Source organism: Nerophis ophidion, linkage group LG09 (assembly GCF_033978795.1).
Source record: "Nerophis ophidion isolate RoL-2023_Sa linkage group LG09, RoL_Noph_v1.0, whole genome shotgun sequence".
Lineage (NCBI taxonomy): Eukaryota > Metazoa > Chordata > Actinopteri > Syngnathiformes > Syngnathidae > Nerophis > Nerophis ophidion.
The window spans coordinates 58,107,363-58,131,455 of NC_084619.1; the positions used below are offsets into that span (position 1 = coordinate 58,107,363).

The 24,093-nt window shown below is 42.1% G+C and overlaps 1 protein-coding gene across 2 annotated transcripts in view; it reads left to right on the plus strand.

The window, feature by feature from the left end:
- Window positions 1-13,795: 13,795 nt before the first annotated feature.
- Window positions 13,796-24,093, plus strand: part of ugp2b (UDP-glucose pyrophosphorylase 2b) — a 59,150-nt gene continuing 48,852 nt past the window's right edge. The window contains exon 1 of one of the 2 annotated variants that reach the window (XM_061911339.1): window positions 13,796-14,122. Coding sequence is in view for 1 of the 2 variants with exons in the window: in XM_061911338.1 (XP_061767322.1) it covers window positions 14,859-14,877 (19 nt within the window). In the remaining variant the exon portion in view is untranslated. Of the gene's footprint in view, window positions 14,123-14,156; window positions 14,878-24,093 lie in introns of those variants that run through there. The other variant, XM_061911338.1, reaches the window with a different exon arrangement.

Consider the following 24,093-nt stretch of genomic DNA (forward strand, 5'->3'; position numbering starts at 1 on the left):
CTTTTGGCCTTGGAGACCAGCTGCTGGGTGTCTGCCACACCGGAGTCGGTTTGGAGGGACTGGCGGAGATGCGGATGAGGGGACAGGACTGCAGAGTTTGGAGGGACTGGAGGAGATGCGGATGAGGTCTGCGGAGCTAGCACTGAGCGCTGGGACGGAGAGGCTTCGTGGTGTCTTGGCTGAGTGAGCAGGTGTCGGACACCTCAGTCACCTTGGACGTATCCTCGCTCATCCATGTGGACTGGACACTGGCCGAGAGTGGAGTCTGCTGTCTCGGTTGCTTTGTTGGGTCTGCTCCTGTCTCTGGCCATGCTCCCTTCACCCCAGCGGACGATGGCGTGGAACACCGCAGAGGCCACCACAGTGCATATGTTTCTTTTAATTTTTATTCATAGCTGTATGTAGAAGTGTCTGCTTGTATCTGCTGCTTTAATGTCTTTAATGTCCTCTGTGTTCTTTGATGTTTGATGTTTCCCTCTTACACACATGGAAGAGGGCTGTGTACCATGGCTATGAGTTGTTGTTTTTTTCCCTTGGCCTCAGTCTGCACCCCCTCTCCAGGGCCCAGGCTAAGACCGATTTTTATTTTATTTTATTTTAATCTTCTATTTTTTTCTCCCATCTCTCCCCCCCCCCCCTTGTTTACCTGTATCTCATCTTTTTTGTAAGGGGCGCTGGAAGCCGGCAGACCCGTCAGCGATCCTGTTCTGTCTCCCTGTAATGTTTGTCTAAACTTGAATGGGATTGTACTGAAAATTTTAATTTTCCTGAAGGAACTCTCCTGACGGAATAAATAAAGTACTATCTAATCTAATCTAATCTAATCTAATCTAACGTTGGCCAACTTTCCCTTGCAAGGATTGTCTTTGAAGCTGTTCCAATCATTTCATGAATCTGACCTGCTTCCACATGCCAGCCAATCACACCGCTCCTGTTGGACTGGGAGGTAACCATTTAGGATTAGATTAGATTAGATAGTACTTTATTTATTCCGTCAGGAGAGTTCCTTCAGGAAAATTACAATTTTCAGCACAATCCCATTCAAGATCAGACAAACATTACAGGGAGACAGAACAGGATCACTGACGGGTCTGCCGGCTTCCAGCGCCCCTTACAAAAAAGATGACATACAGGTAAACAGGGGGGGGAGGAGAAAAAAATAGAAGATTAAAATAAAATGTAAAAAATCGGTCTTAGCCTAGGCCCTGGAGTGGGGGTGCAGACTGAGGCCAAGGGAAAAAAAAACAAAAAAAAACAACATCTCATAGCCATAGTACACATCCCTCTTACATGTGTGTAAGAGGGAAACATCAAACATCAAAGAACACAGAGGACATTAAAGACATTAAAGCAGCAGATACAACCAGACACTTCTACATACAGCTATGAATAAAAAGTAAAATAAAAAAATATATACACTGTGGTGGCCTCTGCGGTGTTCCACGCCATCGTCCGCTGGGGTGGAGGGAGCTTGGCCAGAGACAGAAGCAGACCCAACAAGGCAACCAAGACAGCCGACTCCACTCTCGGCCAGTGTCCAGTCCGCATGGATGAGAGATGATACGTCCAAGGTGACTGAGGTGTCCGACACCTGCTCACCCAGTCAAGACACCCCGAAGCCTCTCCGTCCCAGTAGCTCAGTGCTAGCTCCGCAGTCTCGCCCCCCTCATCCGCATCTCCTCCAGTACATCCAAACAGACTCTGGTGTAGCAGAGACCCTGCAGCTGGTCTCCATGGCCAAAAGGCTCCCGGGAGGCAGATCCAGAAGTCCACAAAAAAAGCACCACAGAGGTCACGAAAGTGCCACCCCTTGTCACACAGTCCCAAAGGGTCCCGGACCAAAATGCAAAAAAATATAATACCACATGAAAACAAGAGGGAAACACAAAAGGATGACACAAGAGCACAGAGCTCCTGCCTACAGCAGCCACTACAGCAGCGCCATCTTGGGAAAAAAAAAAAAAAAAAAAGTCAAACTGTAAGGCAGTGGTTCTCAACCTTTTTTCAATTAAGTACCCCCTGTGAACATTTTTTTTGATTCAAGTACCCCCTAATAAGAGCAAAGCATTTTTGGTTGAAAAAAAAGAGATAAAGAAGTAAAATACAGCACCATGTCATCAGTTTCTGATTTATTAAATTGTATAACAGTGCAAAATATTGCTCATTTGTAGTGGTCTTTCTTGAACTATTTCGAAAAATATATATAAAAATAACGAAAAACTTGTTGAAAAATAAACAAGTGATTCAATTATAAATACAGATTTCTACACATAGAAGTAATCATCAACTTAAAGTGCCCTCTTTGGGGATTGTAATAGAGATCCATCTGGATTCATGAACTTATTCCTAAACATTTCTTTACAAAAAAAGAAATCTTTAACTTCAATATTTATGGAGCATGTCCAGAAAAAAATCTAGCTGTCAACACTGAATATTGCATTGTTGCATTTCTTTTAACAGTTTATGAACTTACATTCATATTTTGTTATTGTATTATTGAATACATATATTTATAAAGGATTTTTGAATTGTTGCTATTTAGAAAATATTTGTAAAAAATATCACGTACCCCTTGGCATACCTTCAAGTACCCCCAGGGGTACGCGTAACCCCATTTGAGAACCACTGCTGTAAAGGATGCAACTCTTTCCAAATCCCTGGTAAAAAAAAAAAACTGAACACATTTGGAAATTGCATCAATGAATTATGATTAATGGATACACCCTTTTCACGAGGCACCGCTCGGCCGTCTCCATTGTGACGTAGAATTATTCCTTTCAAAGTGCCCTGTCCTGTGCTTTGTTAGGTAGGATGTTAATGAAACTAGCCATTGCCTGTACCTCTACTTGGGATTTTGTCCAGAGGCATTAGGAGAACGGGTGATGAAGAGGTCGGGTGCATTGTGAGCTGGGCGACAGCCGAAGGCAGGGCACTTGGCGGTCCGATCCTCGGCTACAGAAGCTAGCTCTTGGGACGTGGAACGTCACGTCACTGGGGGGGAAAGAGCCTGAGCTAGTGCGCGAAGTTGAAAAATTCCGGCTGGATATAGTCGGACTCACTTCGACGCACAGCAAGGGCTCTGGAACCACTTCTCTCGAGAGGGATTGGACCCTCTTCCACTCTGGCGTTGCCGGCAGTGAGAGGCGACGGGCTGGGGTGGCAATTCTTGTTTCCCCCCGGCTCAAAGCCTGTACGTTGGAGTTCAACCCGGTGGACGAAAGGGTAGCCTCCCTCCGCCTTCGGGTGGGGGGACGGGTCCTGACTGTTGTTTGTGCTTATGCACCAAACAGCAGTTCAGAGTACCCACCCTTTTTGGGAACGCTCGAGGGAGTACTGGAAAGTGCTCCCCCGGGTGATTCCCTTGTCCTACTGGGAGACTTCAACGCTCACGTTGGCAACGACAGTGGAACCTGGAGAGGCGTGATTGGGAAGAATGGCCGCCCGGATCTGAACCCGAGTGGTGTTTTGTTATTGGACTTTTGTGCTCGTCACAGTTTGTCCATAACAAACACCATGTTCAAACATAAGGGTGTCCATATGTGCACTTGGCACCAGGACACCCTAGGCCGCAGTTCCATGATCGACTTTGTAGTTGTGTCATCGGATTTGCGGCCTCATGTTATGGACACTCGGGTGAAGAGAGGGGCGGAGCTTTCTACCGATCACCACCTGGTGGTGAGTTGGCTGCAATGGTGGGGGAGGATGCCGGACAGACCTGGGAGGCCCAAACGCATTGTGAGGGTCTGCTGGGAACGTCTGGCAGAGTCTCCTGTCAGACAAAGTTTCAATTCCCACCTCCGGAAGAACTTTGAACATGTCACGAGGGAGGTGCTGGACATTGAGTCCGAGTGGACCATGTTCCGCACCTCTATTGTCGAGGCGGCAGATCGGAGCTGTGGCCGCAAGGTAGTTGGTGCCTGTCGGGGCGGCAATCCTAAAACCCCTTGGTGGACACCAGCGGTGAGGGATGCCGTCAAGCTGAAGAAGGAGTCCTATCGGGTCCTTTTGGCTCATAGGACTCCGGAGGGAGTGGACAGGTACCGACAGGCCAAGCGGTGTGCAGCTTCAGCGGTCGCGGAGGCAAAAACTCGGACATGGGAAGAGTTCGGGGAAGCTATGGAAAACGACTTCCGGACGGCTTCGAAGCGATTCTGGACCACCGTCCGCCGCCTCAGGAAGGGGAAGCAGTGCACTATCAACACCGTGTATGGTGCGGATGGTGTTCTGCTGACCTCGACTGCGGATGTTGTGGACAGGTGGAAGGAATACTTCGAAGACCTCCTCAATCCCACCAACACGTCTTCCTATGAGGAAGCAGTGCCTGGGGAATCTGTGGTGGACTCTCCTATTTCTGGGGCTGAGGTCGCTGAGGTAGTTAAAAAGCTCCTTGGTGGCAAAGCCCCAGGGGTGGACGAGGTCCGCCCGGAGTTCCTTAAGGCTCTGGATGCTGTGGGGCTGTCTTGGTTGACAAGACTTTGCAGCATCGCGTGGACATCGGGGGCGGTACCTCTGGATTGGCAGACCGGGGTGGTGGTTCCTCTCTTTAAGAAGGGGGACCGGAGGGTGTGTTCCAACTATCGTGGGATCACACTCCTCAGCCTTCCCGGTAAGGTTTATTCAGGTGTACTGGAGAGGAGGCTACGTCGGATAGTCGAACCTCGGATTCAGGAGGAACAGTGTGGTTTTCGTCCTGGTCGTGGAACTGTGGACCAGCTCTATACTCTCGGCAGGGTTCTTGAGGGTGCATGGGAGTTTGCCCAACCAGTCTACATGTGCTTTGTGGACTTGGAGAAGGCATTCGACCGTGTCCCTCGAGAAGTCCTGTGGGGAGTGCTCAGAGAGTATGGGGTATCGGACTGTCTTATTGTGGCGGTCCGTTCCCTGTACGATCAGTGCCAGAGCTTGGTCCGCATTGCCGGCAGTAAGTCGAACACATTTCCAGTGAGGGTTGGACTCCGCCAAGGCTGTCCTTTGTCACCGATTCTGTTCATAACTTTTATGGACAGAATTTCTAGGCGCAGTCAAGGCGTTGAGGGGTTCCGGTTTGGTAACCGCAGGATTAGGTCTCTGCTTTTTGCAGATGATGTGGTCCTGATGGCTTCATCTGACCGTGATCTTCAGCTCTCGCTGGATCGGTTCGCAGCCGAGTGTGAAGCGACCGGAATGAGAATCAGCACCTCCAAGTCCGAGTCCATGGTTCTCGCCCAGAAAAGGGTGGAGTGCCATCTCCGGGTTGGGGAGGAGACCCTGCCCCAAGTGGAGGAGTTCAAGTACCTAGGAGTCTTGTTCACGAGTGAGGGAAGAGTGGATCGTGAGATCGACAGGCGGATCGGTGCGGCGTCTTCAGTAATGCGGACGTTGTACCGGTCCGTTGTGGTGAAGAAGGAGCTGAGCCGGAAGGCAAAGCTCTCAATTTACCGGTCGATCTACGTTCCCATCCTCACCTATGGTCATGAGCTTTGGGTCATGACCGAAAGGATAAGATCACGGGTACAAGCGGCCGAAATGAGTTTCCTCCGCCGTGTGGCGGGGCTCTCCCTTAGAGATAGGGTGAGAAGCTCTGCCATCCGGGAGGAACTCAAAGTAAAGCCGCTGCTCCTTCACATCGAGAGGAGCCAGATGAGGTGGTTCGGGCATCTGGTCAGGATGCCACCCGAACGCCTCCCTAGGGAGGTGTTTAGGGCACGTCCAACCGGTAGGAGGCCACGGGGAAGACCCAGGACACGTTGGGAAGACTATGTCTCCCGGCTGGCCTGGGAACGCCTCGGGATCCCCCGGGAAGAGCTAGACGAAGTGGCTGGGGAGAGGGAAGTCTGGGTTTCCCTGCTTAGGCTGTTGCCCCCGCGACCCGACCTCGGATAAGCGGAAGATGATGGATGGATGGATGGATGAAGCATTTTCAAACAACAGCACTGACGTAGTTTTTTCTCTATTTGTACATATTTTCTTTTCAGTCCTGTTTTCATATATGTCCAATGAAAATGTTACTTTCATATGATTATAGTCATGTCTAAGTTTGTCCTGACTACAAACCCCATTTCCATATGAGTTGGGAAATTGTGTTAGATGTAAATATAAACAGAATGCAATGATTTGCAAATCCTTTTCAACCCATATTCAGTTGAATGCACTACAAAGACAAGATATTTGATGTTCAAACTCATTAACTTTATTTTTTTTTGCAAATAATAATCAACTTAGAATTTCATGGCTGCAACACGTGCCAAAGTAGTTGGGAAAGGGCATGTTCACCACTGTGTTACATCACCTTTTCTTTTAACAACACTCAATAAACGTTTGGGAACTGAGGAAACTAATTGTTGAGCTTTGAAAGTGGAATTCTTTCCCATTCTTATTTTATGTAGAGCTTCAGTCGTTCAACAGTCCGAGGTCTCTGCTGTCGTATTTTACGCTTCATAATGCGCCACACATTTTCGATGGGAGACAGGTCTGGACTGCAGGCGGGCCAGGAAAGTACCCGCACTCTTTTTTTTACAAAGCCACGCTGTTGTAACACTTGTCTTGCTAAAATAAGAAGGGGCGTCCATGATAACTATGCTTGGATGACAACATTTGTTGCTCCAAAACCTGTATGGACCATTCAGCATTAATGGTGCCTTCACAGATGTGTAAGTTAACCATGTCTTGGGCACTAATGGGCTTCACGATGGCAGAGGGGTTAGTGCGTCTGCCACACAATACGAAGGTCCTGCAGTCCTGGGTTCAAATCCAGGCTCGGGATCTTTCTGTGTGGAGTTTGCATGTTCTCCCCGTGAATGCGTGGGTTCCCTCCGGGTACTCCGGCTTCCTCCCACTTCCAAAGACATGCACCTGGGGATAGGTTGATTGGCAACACTAAATGGTCCCTAGTGTGTGAATGTGAGTGTGAATGTTGTCTGTCTATCTGTGTTGGCCCTGCGATGAGGTGGCGACTTGTCCAGGGTGTACCCCGCCTTCCGCCCGATTGTAGCAGAGATAGGTGCCAGCGCCCCCCGCGACCCCAAAAGGGAATAAGCGGTAGAAAATGGATGGATCTAGTAGTCTAATATCATAAGGGAGGGCGTGGCGCAGTGGAAGAGTGGCCGTGCGCAACCTCGTCATGTCCGTTGTGTCCTGAGCAAGACACTTCACCCTTGCTCCTAATGGGTGCTGGTTAGCGCCTTGCATGGCAGCTCCCTCCATCAGTGTGTGAATGTGTGTGTGAATGGGTAAATGTGGAAGTAGTGTCAAAGCGCTTTGAGTACCTTGAAGGTAGAAAAGCGCTATACAAGTACAACCCATTAATACACCGTCATACCATCACAGATGCTGGCTTTTGAACTTTGCACCTATAACAATCTGAATGGTTATTTTCCTCTTTGTTCTGGAGGACACCACGTCCTCTGTTTCCAAATATAATTTGAAATGTGGACTCGTCAGACCCCAGAACACCTTTCCACTTTATATCAGTCCACCTCAGGTGAGCTCGGGCCCAGCCAAGCCGGCTGCGTTTCGGGATATTGTTGATAAATGGGTTTGGCTTTGCATAGTAGAGTTTTAACTTGCACTTACAGATGTAGCGACCAACTTTAGTTACTGACAGTGGTTTTATGAAGTGTTACTGTGCCCATGTGGTGATATCCTTTACACACTGATGTCGGTTTTTGATGCAGTACCGCCTGAGGGGTCAAAAGTCCGTAATATTATCGCTTACGTGCAGTGATTTCTCCAGATTCTCTGAACTTTTGGATGATTTTACGGACAGTAGATGGTAAAAATCCCCAAATTCCTTGCAATAGCTCGTTGAGAAATGTTGTTCTAAAACTGTTCGACAATTTGCTTACAAAGTGGTGACCCTCGCCCCATCTTTGTTTGTGAATTACTTAGTATTTCATGGAAGCTGCTTTTATACCCAATCATGGCACCCACCTGTTCCCAATTAGCCTGCACATCTGTGGGATGTTCCATATAAGTGTTTGATGAGCATTCCTCAACTTTATCAGTGTTTATTGCCACCTTTCCCAACTTCTTTGTCTCGTGTTGCTGGCATCAAATTCTAAAGTTAATGATTATTTTCAAAACAAAAATGATCAGTTTGAACATTAAATATGTTGTCTTTGTAGCATATTCAACTGAATATGGGTTGAGAATGATTTGCAAATCATTGTATTCCGTTTATATTTACATCTAACACAATTTCCCAACTCATATGGAAACGGGTTTGTACAATCACAACTCAAACTTTGTACAACAGACATGACACAAAACTATAGTCATTTAAACGGCAACTTTCTAGATGTATCCATCCATCTATCCATCCATATGCTTCCGCTTATCCGAGGTCGCGGGGGCAGCAGCCTAAGCAGTGAAGCCCATACTTCCCTCTCCCCAGCCACTTCGTCCAGCTCTTACCGGGGGATCCATTACTGAACTAAAACATTATGAACGAGGATTGAGGTCACAAAAAAAGCCACAAATCATATCTCACTAATACCAAAATATTTTGCTTGATCGCTTATAATATGAAGATGAGATAGCAGTATCTTTAGAATAGAATAAAATAGAATAGAAAGTACTTTATTGATCACTGGGGGAAATTCAGCACCACAGTTCGCTCAGAATAAACAATAAACAGTTAGGTATTTTTATACGATAATAATATGAATACAGTCTATTATACAGCATTATTCACATGTGAATAATATAAATACAGTCTGTAATACGACATTATTCACATGTGAATAATATAAATACAGTCTATTATACAGCATTATGAACATGTGAATAATATAAATACAGTCTATTATACAGCATTATTCACCTGTGAATAATATAAATACAGTTTATTATAAAGCACTATTCACATGTGAATAGTATAAATACAGTTTATTATACAGCACTAATTACAATGTGAATAGAATAAATACAGTCTATTATGCATTCAAGTACAGTCAAAAAGGATCATACGCATTATACAGTTCCTTTTTGACTGTACTTGAATGTATAATAGACAGTAATTTAATAACATTTAATTGTAATATATTTAACAGCTTAGCTTATATTGACATATATATATATAATTCATGTCTAAATCTTTGAAAACTACTGAACTACTGTTTCCTCCCACCATGACTATAAATACCATAATTTGTCTATAAAATTGGTATAAGTACACATCTGCATAACACTGTCTCCTTATTATCATAAAGAAAAACAAACAAACAAAATAAATATAAACTTACAGCAAAGAATAACATTTCATATAATTAGTTTTAGCCCATAACAAAAAGTATAAAGTGCATCAATTTGCCTAAAATTAAAAACAAAATGCAGTCTTTATTTAAACTATAGACATTTTTGACCGACAATCTACAAAACAAAACTGAATAATTTGTGCTGATTTTTTATTTTATTTTATTATTTTAATATGAGGAATTTAGCATTAATGGCTACAATGAGCACGTTTTGTAGTGCACAGCTTTTCAAAGCAGGTTTGAAGCATGATACTGATAAAGTATGTTCCACGGACGATCTGGATGAAAGAGCACGTATCGGACATTTCCGTAACGCTGGACAGATTCCTAGTCACTGACTGAGAACTAGTGGGCAACCTAGGATGGAGTCGGCTCTCTTGGTTGCTTTTTTTTGGGTCCGTTCCTGTCTCTGGCCGTGCGGCCAGCGCCCAGCAAAGCGGCCTCCACGGTGAATGTGTGTGTACAAATTGTGTTTTTGTTTTGTGGTTTGTCGACATGGAGCAATCGTAAGTGTGCAATATCTATTGCTCATGTTTTGTTGTGTTTTACTTTTGTAGCTGTATGTAGAAATGGCATTGCAACGCTATGTACTTTTTTTTAAATAAATGAAGTCTACCCTTCCCTGTTCTAAAAAGCTCAACCCAAACAATTGAGATATTTGCAGCAAGTTTCCCATTGCATGTGTTCCATGTGCCCTTTGTTTGACCAACAAAGCCACGCCCTTTGAAATGTCTCGCAGTTCAAAAGGAGGTAAGAGTAAACTTTATGTTGGTCGCATATTGAACTCTAGCCTTTAAAAACGCTCAAGGTCAAAAGGCAGGCTTTTAAGTACAAGACTTGAAACTGTGATTTATTGTGAACACATTAAAAACCCTCCTCCAGCAGATGCACATGACAGACAAGTCGAATTCTTCCCAAAGACCTGATCAGGCATGCATTTGGAGTAAAATAAATTGGCCATGTTCTAAATCAGGTCTGTGCAATTATTTTGACTCGGGAGCCAAAATTAGAGAAAAAAATGTGTTTGGGGGCCAGTATATCTGATTTTTAGGAACACTAATACAAAAACTCACAATAATGTCTGATTGAATGCTAAAAATGTGACTACCTTAAAAAACGGAATTGAATTTACTTTTTTTTTTTTCCTGAATGAGACACCCTGAATATACAGACTGTGGCATTTACAATATTATCTATGAATGATAAAACACTGAATATTGACAACATAATGTCTTCTAAAGATCCCAAAAACTCAATTTAAAACCCATGAAGATCTGGCATTCCAGGCTATAAGTCCCAGACTCTGGAACAATTTGCACCAGTCCCTCTGTGATCTTGACTGTGTTGAAACTTTAATTTGAAAACTTTTCTTTTTAGTAAGTCTTTTAGTTAATGCACCTTTTAACTATCATTTTTAATCCACTTTGTATCCTTTTTATGATGTTGCCCCTGTTGTTTTAAATTAAATTGTTGTTTTACTTTACCTATTTTTTGTACAGCGCTTTGTGATTGTATCTGTGAAAAGCGCTTTGTAAATAACATTTACCTACTTACTACTTACTTACTAAAAAAAAATCCCTGCTGTGATGTAGATTACCATACTAACTAATTAGATTACCATAGAAACTAATTAGATCACCATAGTAACTAGTATATCACGCACAATCGCAGATTCCAACCATTGAAATAATTTGTATACTGTAGTTCAAGACTTACGGTCATTTGAAAACATCACTACACATCATAATGACAGCTACACTTTTGATCTTAAATATCTAAAAAAAATTATTTGGGAATGTCCGGTGGGCCAGATTGAAAAGTTTAACGGGACGGATGTGGCCCCAGGGCTGTTCTAAATCACTTGGCCCTAGTGTGTGAATGTGAGTGTGAATGTTGTCTGTCTATCTGTGTTGGCCCTGCGATGAGGTGGCGACTTGTCCAGGGTATACGCCGCCTTCTGCCCGATTGTAGCTGAGATAGGAACCAGCGCTCCCCGCGACCCCAAAGGGAATAAGAGGTGTAAAATGGATGTCCTAAATCAGGGATCGGGAACTTTTTTGGCTGAGAGAGCCATTAAAGCCAAATATTTTAAAATGTATTTCCGTGAGAGCCATATAATATTTTTTTAACACTTAATACAACTAAATGCGTGCATTTTTAAGAAAGACCAACATGTTTAGAGTATGATAAGTCTCTTAATAAATAAAATGCTTTGTAGTCTGGTTGATACGTGGTTATTTCTAACACTGTGATTACCAGAGTAATTATTAATTACTTATCATGTTAAGCAAATTTCAGCTAAGATTTATCTGAGAGCCAGATGCAGTCATCGTAAGAGCCACATCTGGCTCTAGAGCCATAGGTTCTCTACCCCTGTTCTACAAACCCTGTTTCCATATGAGTCGGGAAATTGTGTTGGATGTAAATATAAACGGAATACAATGATTTGCAAATCCTTTTCAACCCATATTCAGTTGAATATGCTACAAAGACAACATATTTGATGTTCAAACTGATAAACATTTTTTTTTTTGCAAATAATCATTAACTTTAGAATTTGATGCCAGCAACACGTGACAAAGAAGTTGGGAAAGGTGGCAATAAATACTGATAAAGTAGAGAAATTCTCATCAAACACTTTTATGGAACATCCCACAGGTGTGCAGGCTAATTGGGAACAGGTGGGTGCCATGATTGGGTATAAAAGCAGCTTCCATGAAATGCTAAGTAATTAACAAACAAAGATGGGGTGAGGGTCACCACTTTGTAAGCAAATTGTCAAACAGTTTTAGAACAACATTTCTCAACGAGCTATTGCAAGGAATTTAGGGATTTTACCATCTACTGTCCGTAAAATCATCAAAAGGTACAGAGAATCTGGAGAAATCACTGCACGTAAGCGATGATATTACGGACCGTTGATCCCTCAGGCGGTACTGCATCAAAAACAGACAGTGTGTAAAGGATATCACCACAATGGCTCAGGAACACTTCATAAAACCATTGTCAGTAACTACAGTTGGTTGGTACATCTGTAAGTGCAAGTTAAAACTCTGCTATGCAAAGCAAAACCCATTTATCAACAACAACAAAGAACGCCGCTAACTTCGCTGGGCCCGAGCTCATCTAAGATGGACTGATGAAAAGTGGAAAAGTGTTCTGTGGTCTGACGAGTCCACATTTCAAATTATATTTGGAAACTGTGGACGTGGTGTCCTCCGGAACAAAGAGGAAAATAACCATCCGGATTGTTATACGTGCAAAGTTCAAAAGCCGGCATGTGTTATGGTATGGGGGTGTATTAGTGCCCAAGGCATGGGTAACTTACACATCTGTGAAGGCACCATTAATGCTGAATGGTCCATACAGGTTTTGGAGCAACATATGGGGACGGCGTGGCGCAGTGGGAGAGTGGCCGTGCGCAACCCGAGGGTCCCTGGTTCAAATCCCACCTAGTACCAACCTCGTTGTGTCCTGAGCAAGACACTTCACCCTTGCTCCTGATGGGTGCTGGTTGGCGCCTTGCATGGCAGCTCCCTCCATCAGTGTGTGAATGGGTAAATGTGGAAGTAGTGTCAAAGCGCTTTGAGTACCTTGAAGGTAGAAAAGCGCTATACAAGTACAACCCATTTATTTATTTATTTATATGTTGTCATCCAAACAACGTTATCATGGATGCCCCTGCTTATTTCAGCAAGACAATACCAAGCCACGTGTTACAACAGCGTGGTTTCGTAGTAAAAGAGTGCGGGTATTTTCCTGGTCCGCCTGCAGTCCAGACTTGTCTCCCTTCAAAAATGTGTGGCGCATTATGAAGCGTAAAATACGACAGCGGAGACCCTGGACTGACGCTCTACATAAAACAAGAATGGGAAATAATTCCACCTTCAAAGCTTTAACAATATAGTTTCCTCAGTTCCCAAACTTTTATTGAGTGTTGTTAAAAGAAAAGGTGATGTAACACAGTTGTTAGCATGCCCTTTCCCAACTACTTTGGCACGTGTTGCAGCCATGAAATTCTAAGTTAATTATTATTTGCAAAAAAAAAAAGTTTATTGAGTTTGAACATCAAATATCTTGTCTTTGTAGTGCATTCAACTGAATATAGGTTGAAAATGATTTGCAAATCATTTTATTCCGTTTATATTTACATCTAACACAATTTCCCGAATCATATGGAAACGGGGTTTGTAGATCATCATGCAACCTCACAATGTGTGGGTTATTTAGACCCACAGCATGTATTTGTAGTGCAGTTTCAAGATACCGCCAGAGAGGGGCAGCATTTCCCTGCTGTCATTACAGTGTTGCAGTTGAAGAAAATGCAACAAAGTCTGTGAATTCCTGCCGTGATATTTGGTCATGTAATGCATCAGGACGGCAATTCATAGACACATTTTTTTTTTATCTGAGTTGTAGCGCCACTTTCTTTCAACCCACGAACACTAAAAGTAAATGGGGAAAAATCAAGTTCACCACTTTTTTAAAGGTTTTCCGTCTTATTTAGTTTCAAGCAGGAAGTAGACGTAGCCTAAAGTGATTGGCCCGGTTGCGTGACGTCATCAGAAAGCAACACCTCGATTGGCTGGACTCGCGTCACTGAATTCCTGTTTGGAATGTCAGCGTAGTGACGATAAAAAAAAAAGCAAATTTTTCGGATTTCTCGTTTTAAAAAAGTTCCACATTTAAAAAAACCCATTTTGGAGCACCTTGAAACCACGGCGATGCCCAGGAGGAGTGGCTGGAGCTTGCTGTGGTGACGGATAAACCCCGCCGAGAAAAGAGAATATCGGTGTGTCTCTCCAGGCCGACTCCATCGACGGCCCCCCCGCCCCAACCCCAACCCCAACCCCAACCCCAACCGCCGCCAACATCCCTGCGGACAAACGGTAGGCACATGTCGGATACATTTCAGCTTGATGTCGCTCCCCCAGGGATATGCTGGCCGTGCTAAGACGCGACTCGAAACGGCGTCATTTTAGCAGCCGCTCCTCCTCGCGGTGCGTTGAAGACCCCCCGTTTTTTGCAGTGTTCCGCACGCATCGCCCCGGGGTCTTCTCGCCCCGTCCGTCCCTCACTCGCCTCTTTAAGTCTCCCGTTAGTCACGTCCTGCGGATGGGAGTGTCGCTTTCACCGGTTGATAATTGACCGATCTGAAATGGCTGCAATAATGTGACCATAAAGTCCAAGGTGGGGAGGAGGGAGAGAACCTGGGCAGAGACTGAGAGTCGTAGCCAGGACTTGTGACGTGGTTTACGGCATTCGGGGCAGGAAGAAAAGGGGCAGGCATTTAACAGGGAAAGTGCTGCGTTTTTGGTCTGCTGGAAGAGGCTTCATTCTGGCCACTGTCCAGGGAGATAAGTGCGAATGTGTGCTTGTTTTTTTTTTTTTTTTTTTTTTTTAACGCTGACGGGATGTTCTATCCTCTGGAGCATCAGTGACGATTGGACCTACAAGCCCTGAATGAATGGACAATAGCAAGCAGCCAGCATACACTTCAAGCAAACTTTACACAACTGTGGCCATGTCACTTTGGAATTAACTGTCAAGTTCTGACTCAGGAGTCTTGCAATTTCCTTTTTTTTTTTTTTTAACTCTTTCTGGTTGATACCTGACTGCTAAAACATGGCACTTTATGTGGAAGGTAAGTAGTTTGGTTCAACTAACTGACTCAATTAGAACAATATGTGGATTTAACAAACCTATTTTGTCAGATAAGCCTCAAGCTACCACAATACATTTTTAATCCGAAAAAAATATTTAAATAATGTTTTATTTATTTATTTTATTTTTTTAAAACCACACACCAAAAAAACAATAGCTCCATCTTTAGCTGCCGACATGTAATGCGACTTTGCCAATACTCTTTTATAGACTTTGCGTATCACACAAATATGGTTTTGGTCTTAGACTTAGACTTCCTTTTTTCGTCATTCAAATTTGAACTTTACAGTACAAATAGGAACAAAATTGTTGCATTCGGGCAGTGGTTCTCAACCATTTTTCAGTGAACATTTTTTTAATTCAAATACCCCCTAATCAGAACAAAACATTTTTGGTTGAAGAAAAGAGATAAAGTTTTTGATTTATTAAATTGTATAACAGTGCAAAATATTGCTCTTTTGTAGTGGTCTTTCTTGAACTATTTGGAAAAAAAGATATAAACATAACTAAAACATGTTGAAAAATAAACAGGTGATTTAATTATAAATAAAGATTTCTACACATAGAAGTAATCATCAACTTAAAGTGTCCTCTTTGGGGATTGTAATAGAGATCCATCTGGATTCACAAACTTAATTCTAAACATTTGTTCACAAAAAAATAAATCTTTAACATCAATTTTTATGGAACATGTCCACAAAAAATCTAGCTGTCAACACAGAATATTGCATTGTTGCATTTCTTTTCACAGTTTATGAACTAACATCCATATTTTGTTGAAGTATTATTCAATAAATATATTTATTAAGGATTTTTGAATTGTTGCTATTTTTAGAATATTTAAAAAAAATATCACGTGTCCTTTGGCATACCTTCAAGTACCCCCATTTGAGAACCACTGAACTTAACTGACTCATATAGAACAATATGTGGATTTAACAAACCTATTTTGTCAGATACTCCTCAAGCTACCACAATAGTTTCATTTTTTAATTCGAAAAATATATTTAAATAATTATTTATTTATTTATTTTATTTTTTTAAAACCACAAACCAAAATAATAGCTCCATCTTTAGCTGCCGACTGTAGTGCGTTGACATGTAACGCTACTTTGCCAATACTCTTTTATAGACTTTGCGTACCACGCAAATATGGTTTTAGACTTGGACTTCCTTTTACTGTCATTCAAATTTGAACTTTACGGTACAAATAAGAACAAAATTGTTGCATTAGGGGACGGCGTGGTGAAGTTCGGAGAGTGGTCCTATGGCCTTTTTTTAATATCTCGATATTTTTAGGCCGTATCGCGATACACGATATATATCTCGATATTTTGCCTTGGAATTGAATTAACACTTGATACATATAATCACAGCAGTATGATGATTCTATGTGTCTACATTAAAGCATTGTTCTTCATACTGGATTAATATATGCTCATTTTAAACTTTCATGCAGAGAAGGAAATCACATTTAAGTCAATTGACCAAAACTGTATTTATTAAACAGTTATTAAACAATGGCACAAACATTCATGTCATTTCCAAGACAGAAACTGCAAGATTGTCAGAGACATTTTAAGTGTCAAATAAAAATGAGCTGCATAATTGGAAATCAAATAGTGTTCGTCCTTCGCTATGTGGTAGTTTACTACGGACGTTATTGAATTCTGTTGTTGACTATTTTTTTCATACGGTGTTGATGTGGAAATGTTTACTTGCAGAGGAAGCACTCTTCATTCTCTAGCAGGTGACTTTTCAAATGATGCTACATATTAGCAGTAATGCTACTTTTTATAGCAATGCTTGTGTCGCATGCTTGACTTATTACGGTTGTCTGTTCGACATATTCCCAGTTCCCACTTGAAGCCAAACCACCGCCAGACAATGGACCCCCTGCTGTTATTCTTGGGAATTACTTCTTCCGTCATTCGCACCTTCTTTCTCTCGTATTATCACTCGCACGGCTCTGCTAGCATCACAGCTAACGTTACCCATGCTGCTACCTCTCTGCTGAGCGAGGGCGTATACGTATGTGACGTATGACGTGACAGTAGGTGACGTATGTAAGAAGGTGCGCTTCTCTGAGAGGAGAGACAGCAAAGAGCGAGGACAGACTGTAGTGTTATGCCCGCAGCTAAAAGCAACTGCGTGAGAATGTATACTCGAAATATCAAGATATAGTCATTTTCTATATCGCACAGAGACAAACCCGCAATATATCGTGTTTATCGATATATCGCCCTGCCCTAATCTTAGTCACGTCCGTTGTGTCCTTTAGCAAGACACTTCACCCTTGCTCCTGATGGGTCCTGGTTAGCGCCGTGCATGGCAGCTCCCGCCATCAGTGTGTGAATGTGTGTGTGTGTGAATGGGTGGCTGTGGAAATAGTGTCAGAGCACTTTGAGTTCCTTAAAATAATGTAGAAAAGCGATACAAGTACAACCCATTTACCATTAACTCGTTGTAGTGCAGGATAAAAGAGCAATAAGGTCCAGAATTAAGGTGTTTAACATGTTACAAAAAAAAACAAATAAACATGGCATGGTTACATCTGTACAATTCACCATGTCCTGAAAATAACTTCAGAAATTCTTGTCAGTTTTTACATACATGTGAGTGTAGCATGCCTGGTTCAGTCCCTGCTTTTCTGTTTCACTTGGGACCATACTTGCCAACCTTGAGACCTCCGAATTCGGGAGATGGGCAGGGTTTGGTGGTAGCGGCGGTGTAAATTATAGCATTCCGGAAGAGTTAGTGCTGTAAGGGATTCTAGGTATTTGTTCTGTTGTGTGCATGTTGTGTTACTGTGTGGATGTTCTCCCAAAATGTGTTTGTCGTTCTTGGTTGGTGTGGGTTCACAGTGTGGGGCATATTTGTAACAGTGTTAAAGTTGTTTATACGACCACCCCCAGTGTGACCTGTATGGCTGTTGATAAGTATGCATTGCATTCACCGATACGTTTCTGTAGAAGCCGCATGTATTATGTGGCATGGCCGACACGCTGTTTGTACGGAGGAAAAGCGGACGTGACGACAGGTGAGAGAGGACGCTAAAGGTAGTGCCTTTAAGGCACGCCCCCAATATTGTGGTCCGGGTGGAAATCAGGAGAAATTCGGGAGAATGGTTGACCCGGGGAGATTTTCGGGAGGGGCACTGAAATTCGGGAGTATCCCGGAAAAATCGGGACGGTTGGCAAGTATGCTAGGGACTCAACCCTGGGTCTAGCTACCGAGCAGTCAACCTACACCGTTCGTGACACAAGACATATAATTGAGAGACCGTTTTCCTGTCATTCTGTATTCAAATGTCCAAGCTGGGGGAGAGAGTGTCCGCTGCGTTATCACTAATAATAAAAACGTCACTGGTCTTATTTAATGTTATGTTGTAATCATTGTTATTCATTAGTGGCTGCTTGGGAGGAATGCAACATAAAACCGTTTGTCATTTCCAAAAAACGGAAAAGGAAACATGACATTTTAAAGAGAAGTCATGTTGTCTTTACATAACAAAAATACTTAATTTCCAGGGTAGGAGGAAGCAAAGTTAATATTTAATCGTTCTATTTCTTTTATGGTTATTACTGTTGATTCATAATCAGACAAGAAAAATCAAGGTCAATGAGATTAAATGGAAATACACACGTCGTAATTCATTCCTGGGTATTGCTTGTATTCCGTCACGTGACTTTAACAGTGGTGGTCAACAAAGACAAGATGGCTCCTGTGAAGCAAGCAAAGCATGCAATCTCTAAGTACGCAGGGGGCCTAGATCTTTCTGCCGACAGCAAATACGAGCAAAAAAAATATCTAACTATGCAATGTAATAGATCCCCATACTTGATCAAAAATAGATCCGTCCGGGACTCGCCTGGATAAATCATGCATTGTCTCTGCTCGGGTAAGGTTGCGTTTCATGATTTAACTTTGCCTTTTGCAAGGACGCGTCCACATAAACAAACTGGCACCCGTCAGCTGACACCTGTGACTGCTTATCCATTTCACAAACTAACAATTAGAGAATCATCACCATGTTTAATTTTCGCCCTGTTGTCACATTTGTGTACACAATAAACAGGAGGGCAGACATACAGTTGTGATCAAAATTATTCAACCCCCACACAATTTTGCTGTTTTAGCAATTTGGACATTTATTCCGTAATGTGTTTATAGTCATATCAAATAAAGATGTGTCAAATAGACAAATGCAACTTAAATTGTAAAACTGTATTTTACAAAATACCAAAAAAGGACATGTTTCTTAATATCTCATTGACAAAATGATTCAACACCCTAGTTACATGCATCTTTAGTACTTAGTAGAGCACCCTTTCGCAGTAATGACATCCTTCAAACGTGATACATAACCGGACACAAGCTTCTTGCAACGATCTACAGGTATTTTAGCCGATTCCTCTTGGGCAAAAGCCTCAGGTTCATTCATATTCTTGGGCTTGCGTGCTGCAACTGCCTTCTTCAAGTCCCACCACAGGTTTTCTATAGGATTTAGGTCTGGCGACTGTGAAGGCCACTCCAGAGTCTTCCAGCCCTTCTTCTGCAACCATTCTGATGTTGATTTTGAGGTATGCTTGGGATCGTTGTCCTGTTGGAAGGTCCAACGTCTCCCAAGCCTCAGCTTCGTCACTGACTTCATGACATTTGCAGCTAATATATCCTGGTAGGAAATAGAATTCATAATGCCTTGAACGCGCTGGAGATTCCCGGTACCTGAGGCAGAGAAACAGCCCCAGAGCATGATTGACCCCCCACCATGCGCATGTTCTTCTCTTTGTAAGCTTCATTTTTTCTCCTCCAGACATAACGTTGATTCATAGGCCCAAAGAGTTCCACTTTTTTCTCATCACTCCATAGAACAGTTTCCCAAAACCTTTGGGGTTTGTCCAGATGATTTTTGGCAAACTGGAGTATATTTTGCTTGTGCCTGGTACTCAGAAGTGGGGTGCGCCTGGGAGTTCTGGCATGGAGGCCTTCATCTCGTAGCGCGCGCCTTATTGTCTGGGACGAAACTTGCCTTCCCAACTCTGCAATGTCCTGTTGTAGTTCCTCAGCTGTTACCCGGGCGTTTTTCACCACTGTACGCTTCAAATACCGGACAGCAGTTGCACACAGCATCCTCTTTTTACCACGCCCAGGTAGTGTTTCCACTGTGCCTTTAGCTTTAAACTTGCGAATTTTGCTCCCAACTGTGTCTCTTGGAATGTGTAATGTCTTTGCTATTTTCTTACATCCATATCCTTTCTTATGAAGAGAAATTACCTCCTCTCTTGACTTCTTTGACCACTCCCTGCACTTCACCATGTTGCAAATACACCATTGACCATCAACAAGAGGCTGAGCGTCACAGTCCTTTTCAATCAGTTTAACTGTTGCTCATTATGGTTCTAATCACATCTACAGGTGTTTTCAACACCTGATTGAAAATACCTTATTCTAATTCTGTTCTTAAAAGTTATGATCTTCAAGGGGTTGAATAATTTTGTCAATGAGATATTAAGAGAAATGACACTGTTTGGTACGTTACAAAATATAATGTTGTAATTCAAGTCTCATTTGTCTATTTAATGCATCTTTATTTTATATGACTATAAACAAAATACGGAATAAATGTCCAACTTGCTAAAACACCAAAATTGTGTGGGGGTTGAATAATTTTGATCACAACTGTAGAAGTATTTTATCTGTTTGTTAAAAATGTACATACAAACAATATCTAAAACAATAGTTAAATGGCACCACACATATTTATTAATGAGGCGGACGTGACGTCTCGTAAATCCAAGCTATAGATGAAGTAGAGATCGACCGATTATGGTTTTTCAGGGCCGATACCGATTAGTATTCAAGAATATTTGGAGCTGATGTTCATTTGCAGTTAAAGTTATTTATACATTAATAGTATATGTCAGGAAACATCTGGACAAGGCTTTTGGTTGTCTTTTAAGAATATTTTTTGTAAATGTTCGACCAGTCGCGACATAATGTTTTATGCGGCGATAATGAGGTGGTTAATATCGGAGGTAGAGTGGCCCTCTTGAACTGGTTCCATCTCGGCCTGGATAGCTTATGTCGAGGTGTCCCAGAGCAAGACACCAAACCCCTAATTGCTCCTGTTGGATCTCGTTTAGTGCCTTGCATGGCAGCTTCCACCATCAGTGTGTGAACGTGTGTGTGACTCGGTGAATGTGACGTACAATGTAAAGGGCTTCGGGTATCATTACAGGTATAGTAAAGCACAATATAAATACTCACCGTTCACCATTTTAATTAGCGCCAACAAACATCAAAGGATTTCACAAACACTTTTATTTAGTCCGTCTGAGAGGAGCATCAACATTTGCATTTTAAAATATAGAACATCTCCTTGGAAAGTTGGGAAGAATGTTTCTCTACATCACAATAGCTCACAACTCTGTTTTATAAACATTTTTTTAGCTTTTATCGGTTTAGTACCTTGTGAGAAACCCTGAAATAATGTAAATGGATTTTGGGCTCCTTCATGCAGATTACAGTAAATGATACATTTTAGACGCTGGCTGACATTTCCTTCTGGATGTTACATAAAGTAGGAGAATGTTTGAGCTGCTGCCTGCTCTTCTTTACTTGTATACAAATCTCACATTTGTCAAGGTATTTACACAAAGTTTGCATTCTAGGCAGAGCTATCTTTTCTGTCGTGGTCATGTCCATCCATCTTGTTTATTGCAGCCCGATGTACAGCACAGTTCATAAATACATATTTCTGATTTATATTGTGTTTATTGTTAGTACATGCCTAATAACATTTGGCTGAATTTAAAAGTCGATGGTCCGATCAGAGCTCGAGTAGTAGGCATACTGTACTTGCCAACCCTCCCGATTTTCCCAGGAGACTCCCGAATTTCAGTGCCCCTCCCGAAAATCTCCCGGGGCAACCATTCTCCCGAATTTCTCCCGATTTCCACCAGGACAACAATATTGGGGGGCGTGCATTAAAGGCACTGCCTTTAGCGTCCTCTCTCACCTGAAAAGGAGACTATTATATATGTCTCTGTTATCCATAGATTTATCTATAACCCATAAAGTAGGCAGGCACGGAGCTATTTCTCAGCGTGTTTATTCCAGCCGGCACATGAATACACACAACATCCGGATTCCCATCATGCATTGCTTCAAAACTCTGGAAAGTAATAATGTCCAAAAGCATAACAGAGACGAAGAACTAAGAAGAGACATGGCTACGACGAGTAAGAAGAACTACGCTCGCAAGTTCCAAAATGATTGAAAAACATAATTTCAGTTCATCCAGGACAGCTCGAATGGAAAGGGGTATGGTGCCTGCAAATTTTGTAGATCACATTCCTCCATATATGCTAAGCCCCCCCTCCCGTTTCCCAATTCGGAGGTCTCAAGGTTGGCAAGTATGGTAGTAGGGTTGGGCAATATGACAAAAAAAATTATCACAATATTTTTTTCATTTCATTTGCTCTCCATTAATGTCATATTTATTATTTTCTTTTTTTATTAAAGTTGGATTATCCAGTGCAGGATTATAGCGAGTACCGTTGCAATACTGCAGTTTACTACTGCAGTATTCTGTGACAGAAATTTCCACCATGATGTTTGATCAAGGTAATAATAACAGCTGACAATTGTCATTTTTCTTCACATCTATATTTGCGTTTACTAAAGGTGCAACCTTACAGGTAACACTACAGTCCCTACTTTGGTTTTAGGGCCACGGTTTTGCTCCTTATACAGTACGTTTTGGGGGAGAACAACTTTTTTTCCCTCTCAAAGGTCTTTTGTTTGTCATCACAACCTTCATTCTGCAGTAAAAGTATCAGTGGTGAAGTGAATACTACAAGACTTTTGTTCCAAGTTAACATTTATTAAAAACACTTTCAAATAGTGAAATATTATTTGTATTCTTCAGTTAGTGCTTTGGCGTACAACAAGTGGTGACCCAGATTGATGAGTTTGAACAAAATCTGAGTTTTTAGTGCATGTTATATCCGAGGAATTAACTCTTTGCAAACACATGTACAAAAAGTCTGATTAAATTAGGTGTGTTTATTCTCCCATTCCATGGGAGCCTGCCTGCCAGTCGGCATTCAGTGCAGGATTATCGCGGCCCGCAATGTTAACTTGAGCAGTCATGGAGACTAAAGTCTGTGACTGACGTTTCCACTCCTCTTTAAATGTTGTGTTTCAACTTCTATGCTAGTGTAAGCCACATTTCTTTATTTTGTTCTTTTGGGCTGCACTTTTAACATACATTTCCGCCATGTTTGAGCCGATTACGGTCTTATAAATCAAATAATCGCTATTAACGATCACAATCATATAATCGCCCAGCCCTACCGACTAGTTGACCAATCAGCAATTAGTCATTATATTATTCTCCTCTTCTATCATCCGACATAAGGCCTGTGTGTAATCTGTAACCCAGTCACAACTACCGAGTAGTTGACTAATCAGCAATTAGTCATTATATTATTCTCCTCTTCTATCATCCCACATAAAACCTGTGTGTAATATGTAGCCCAGTCACAACTACCAAGTAGTTAACTAATCAGCAATTAGTCATTATATTATTCTCCTCTTCTATCATCCGACATAAGACCTGTGTGTAATCTGTAGCCCAGTCACAACTACCGAATAGTTGACTAATCAACAATTAGTCATTATATTATTCTCCTCTTCTATCATCCCACATATGGCCTGTGTGTAATCTGTAGCCCAGTCACAATCAAATTGTTCATGCAAGCAGACGGTTTCAAATCCTGTATCTGACACATCGTTTCATTTTTGCGATATTAAGGAAGCCTTTATCTTTCTGCTTCTTCATGGAATTCACTCTTTTTTAGCAACCCGCGGCTCTACAGCCACATGTGGCTCCTAAGCGGCGCCCTGGTGGCTCTATGGAGCTTTTTAAAAAATGTATGGAAATGTAAAAAAAAAATGTAATATGGTTTCTGTAGGAGGACAAACACAACTCAAACCTTCCTAATTGTTAGAAAGCCCGCTGTTTAATGTGTTTTTGTTTATGCTTCACTGATTAGAGTGCCATTTTGTCCTACTAATTTCAGCGGCCTTTGAACTCACCGTTGTGTGGACTGTGATTCGACAGTTTTTTAACATGTATAACTTTCTCCGCAGAAAGACGTGTTTTATGCCACTCCTTTTTTGTCTCATT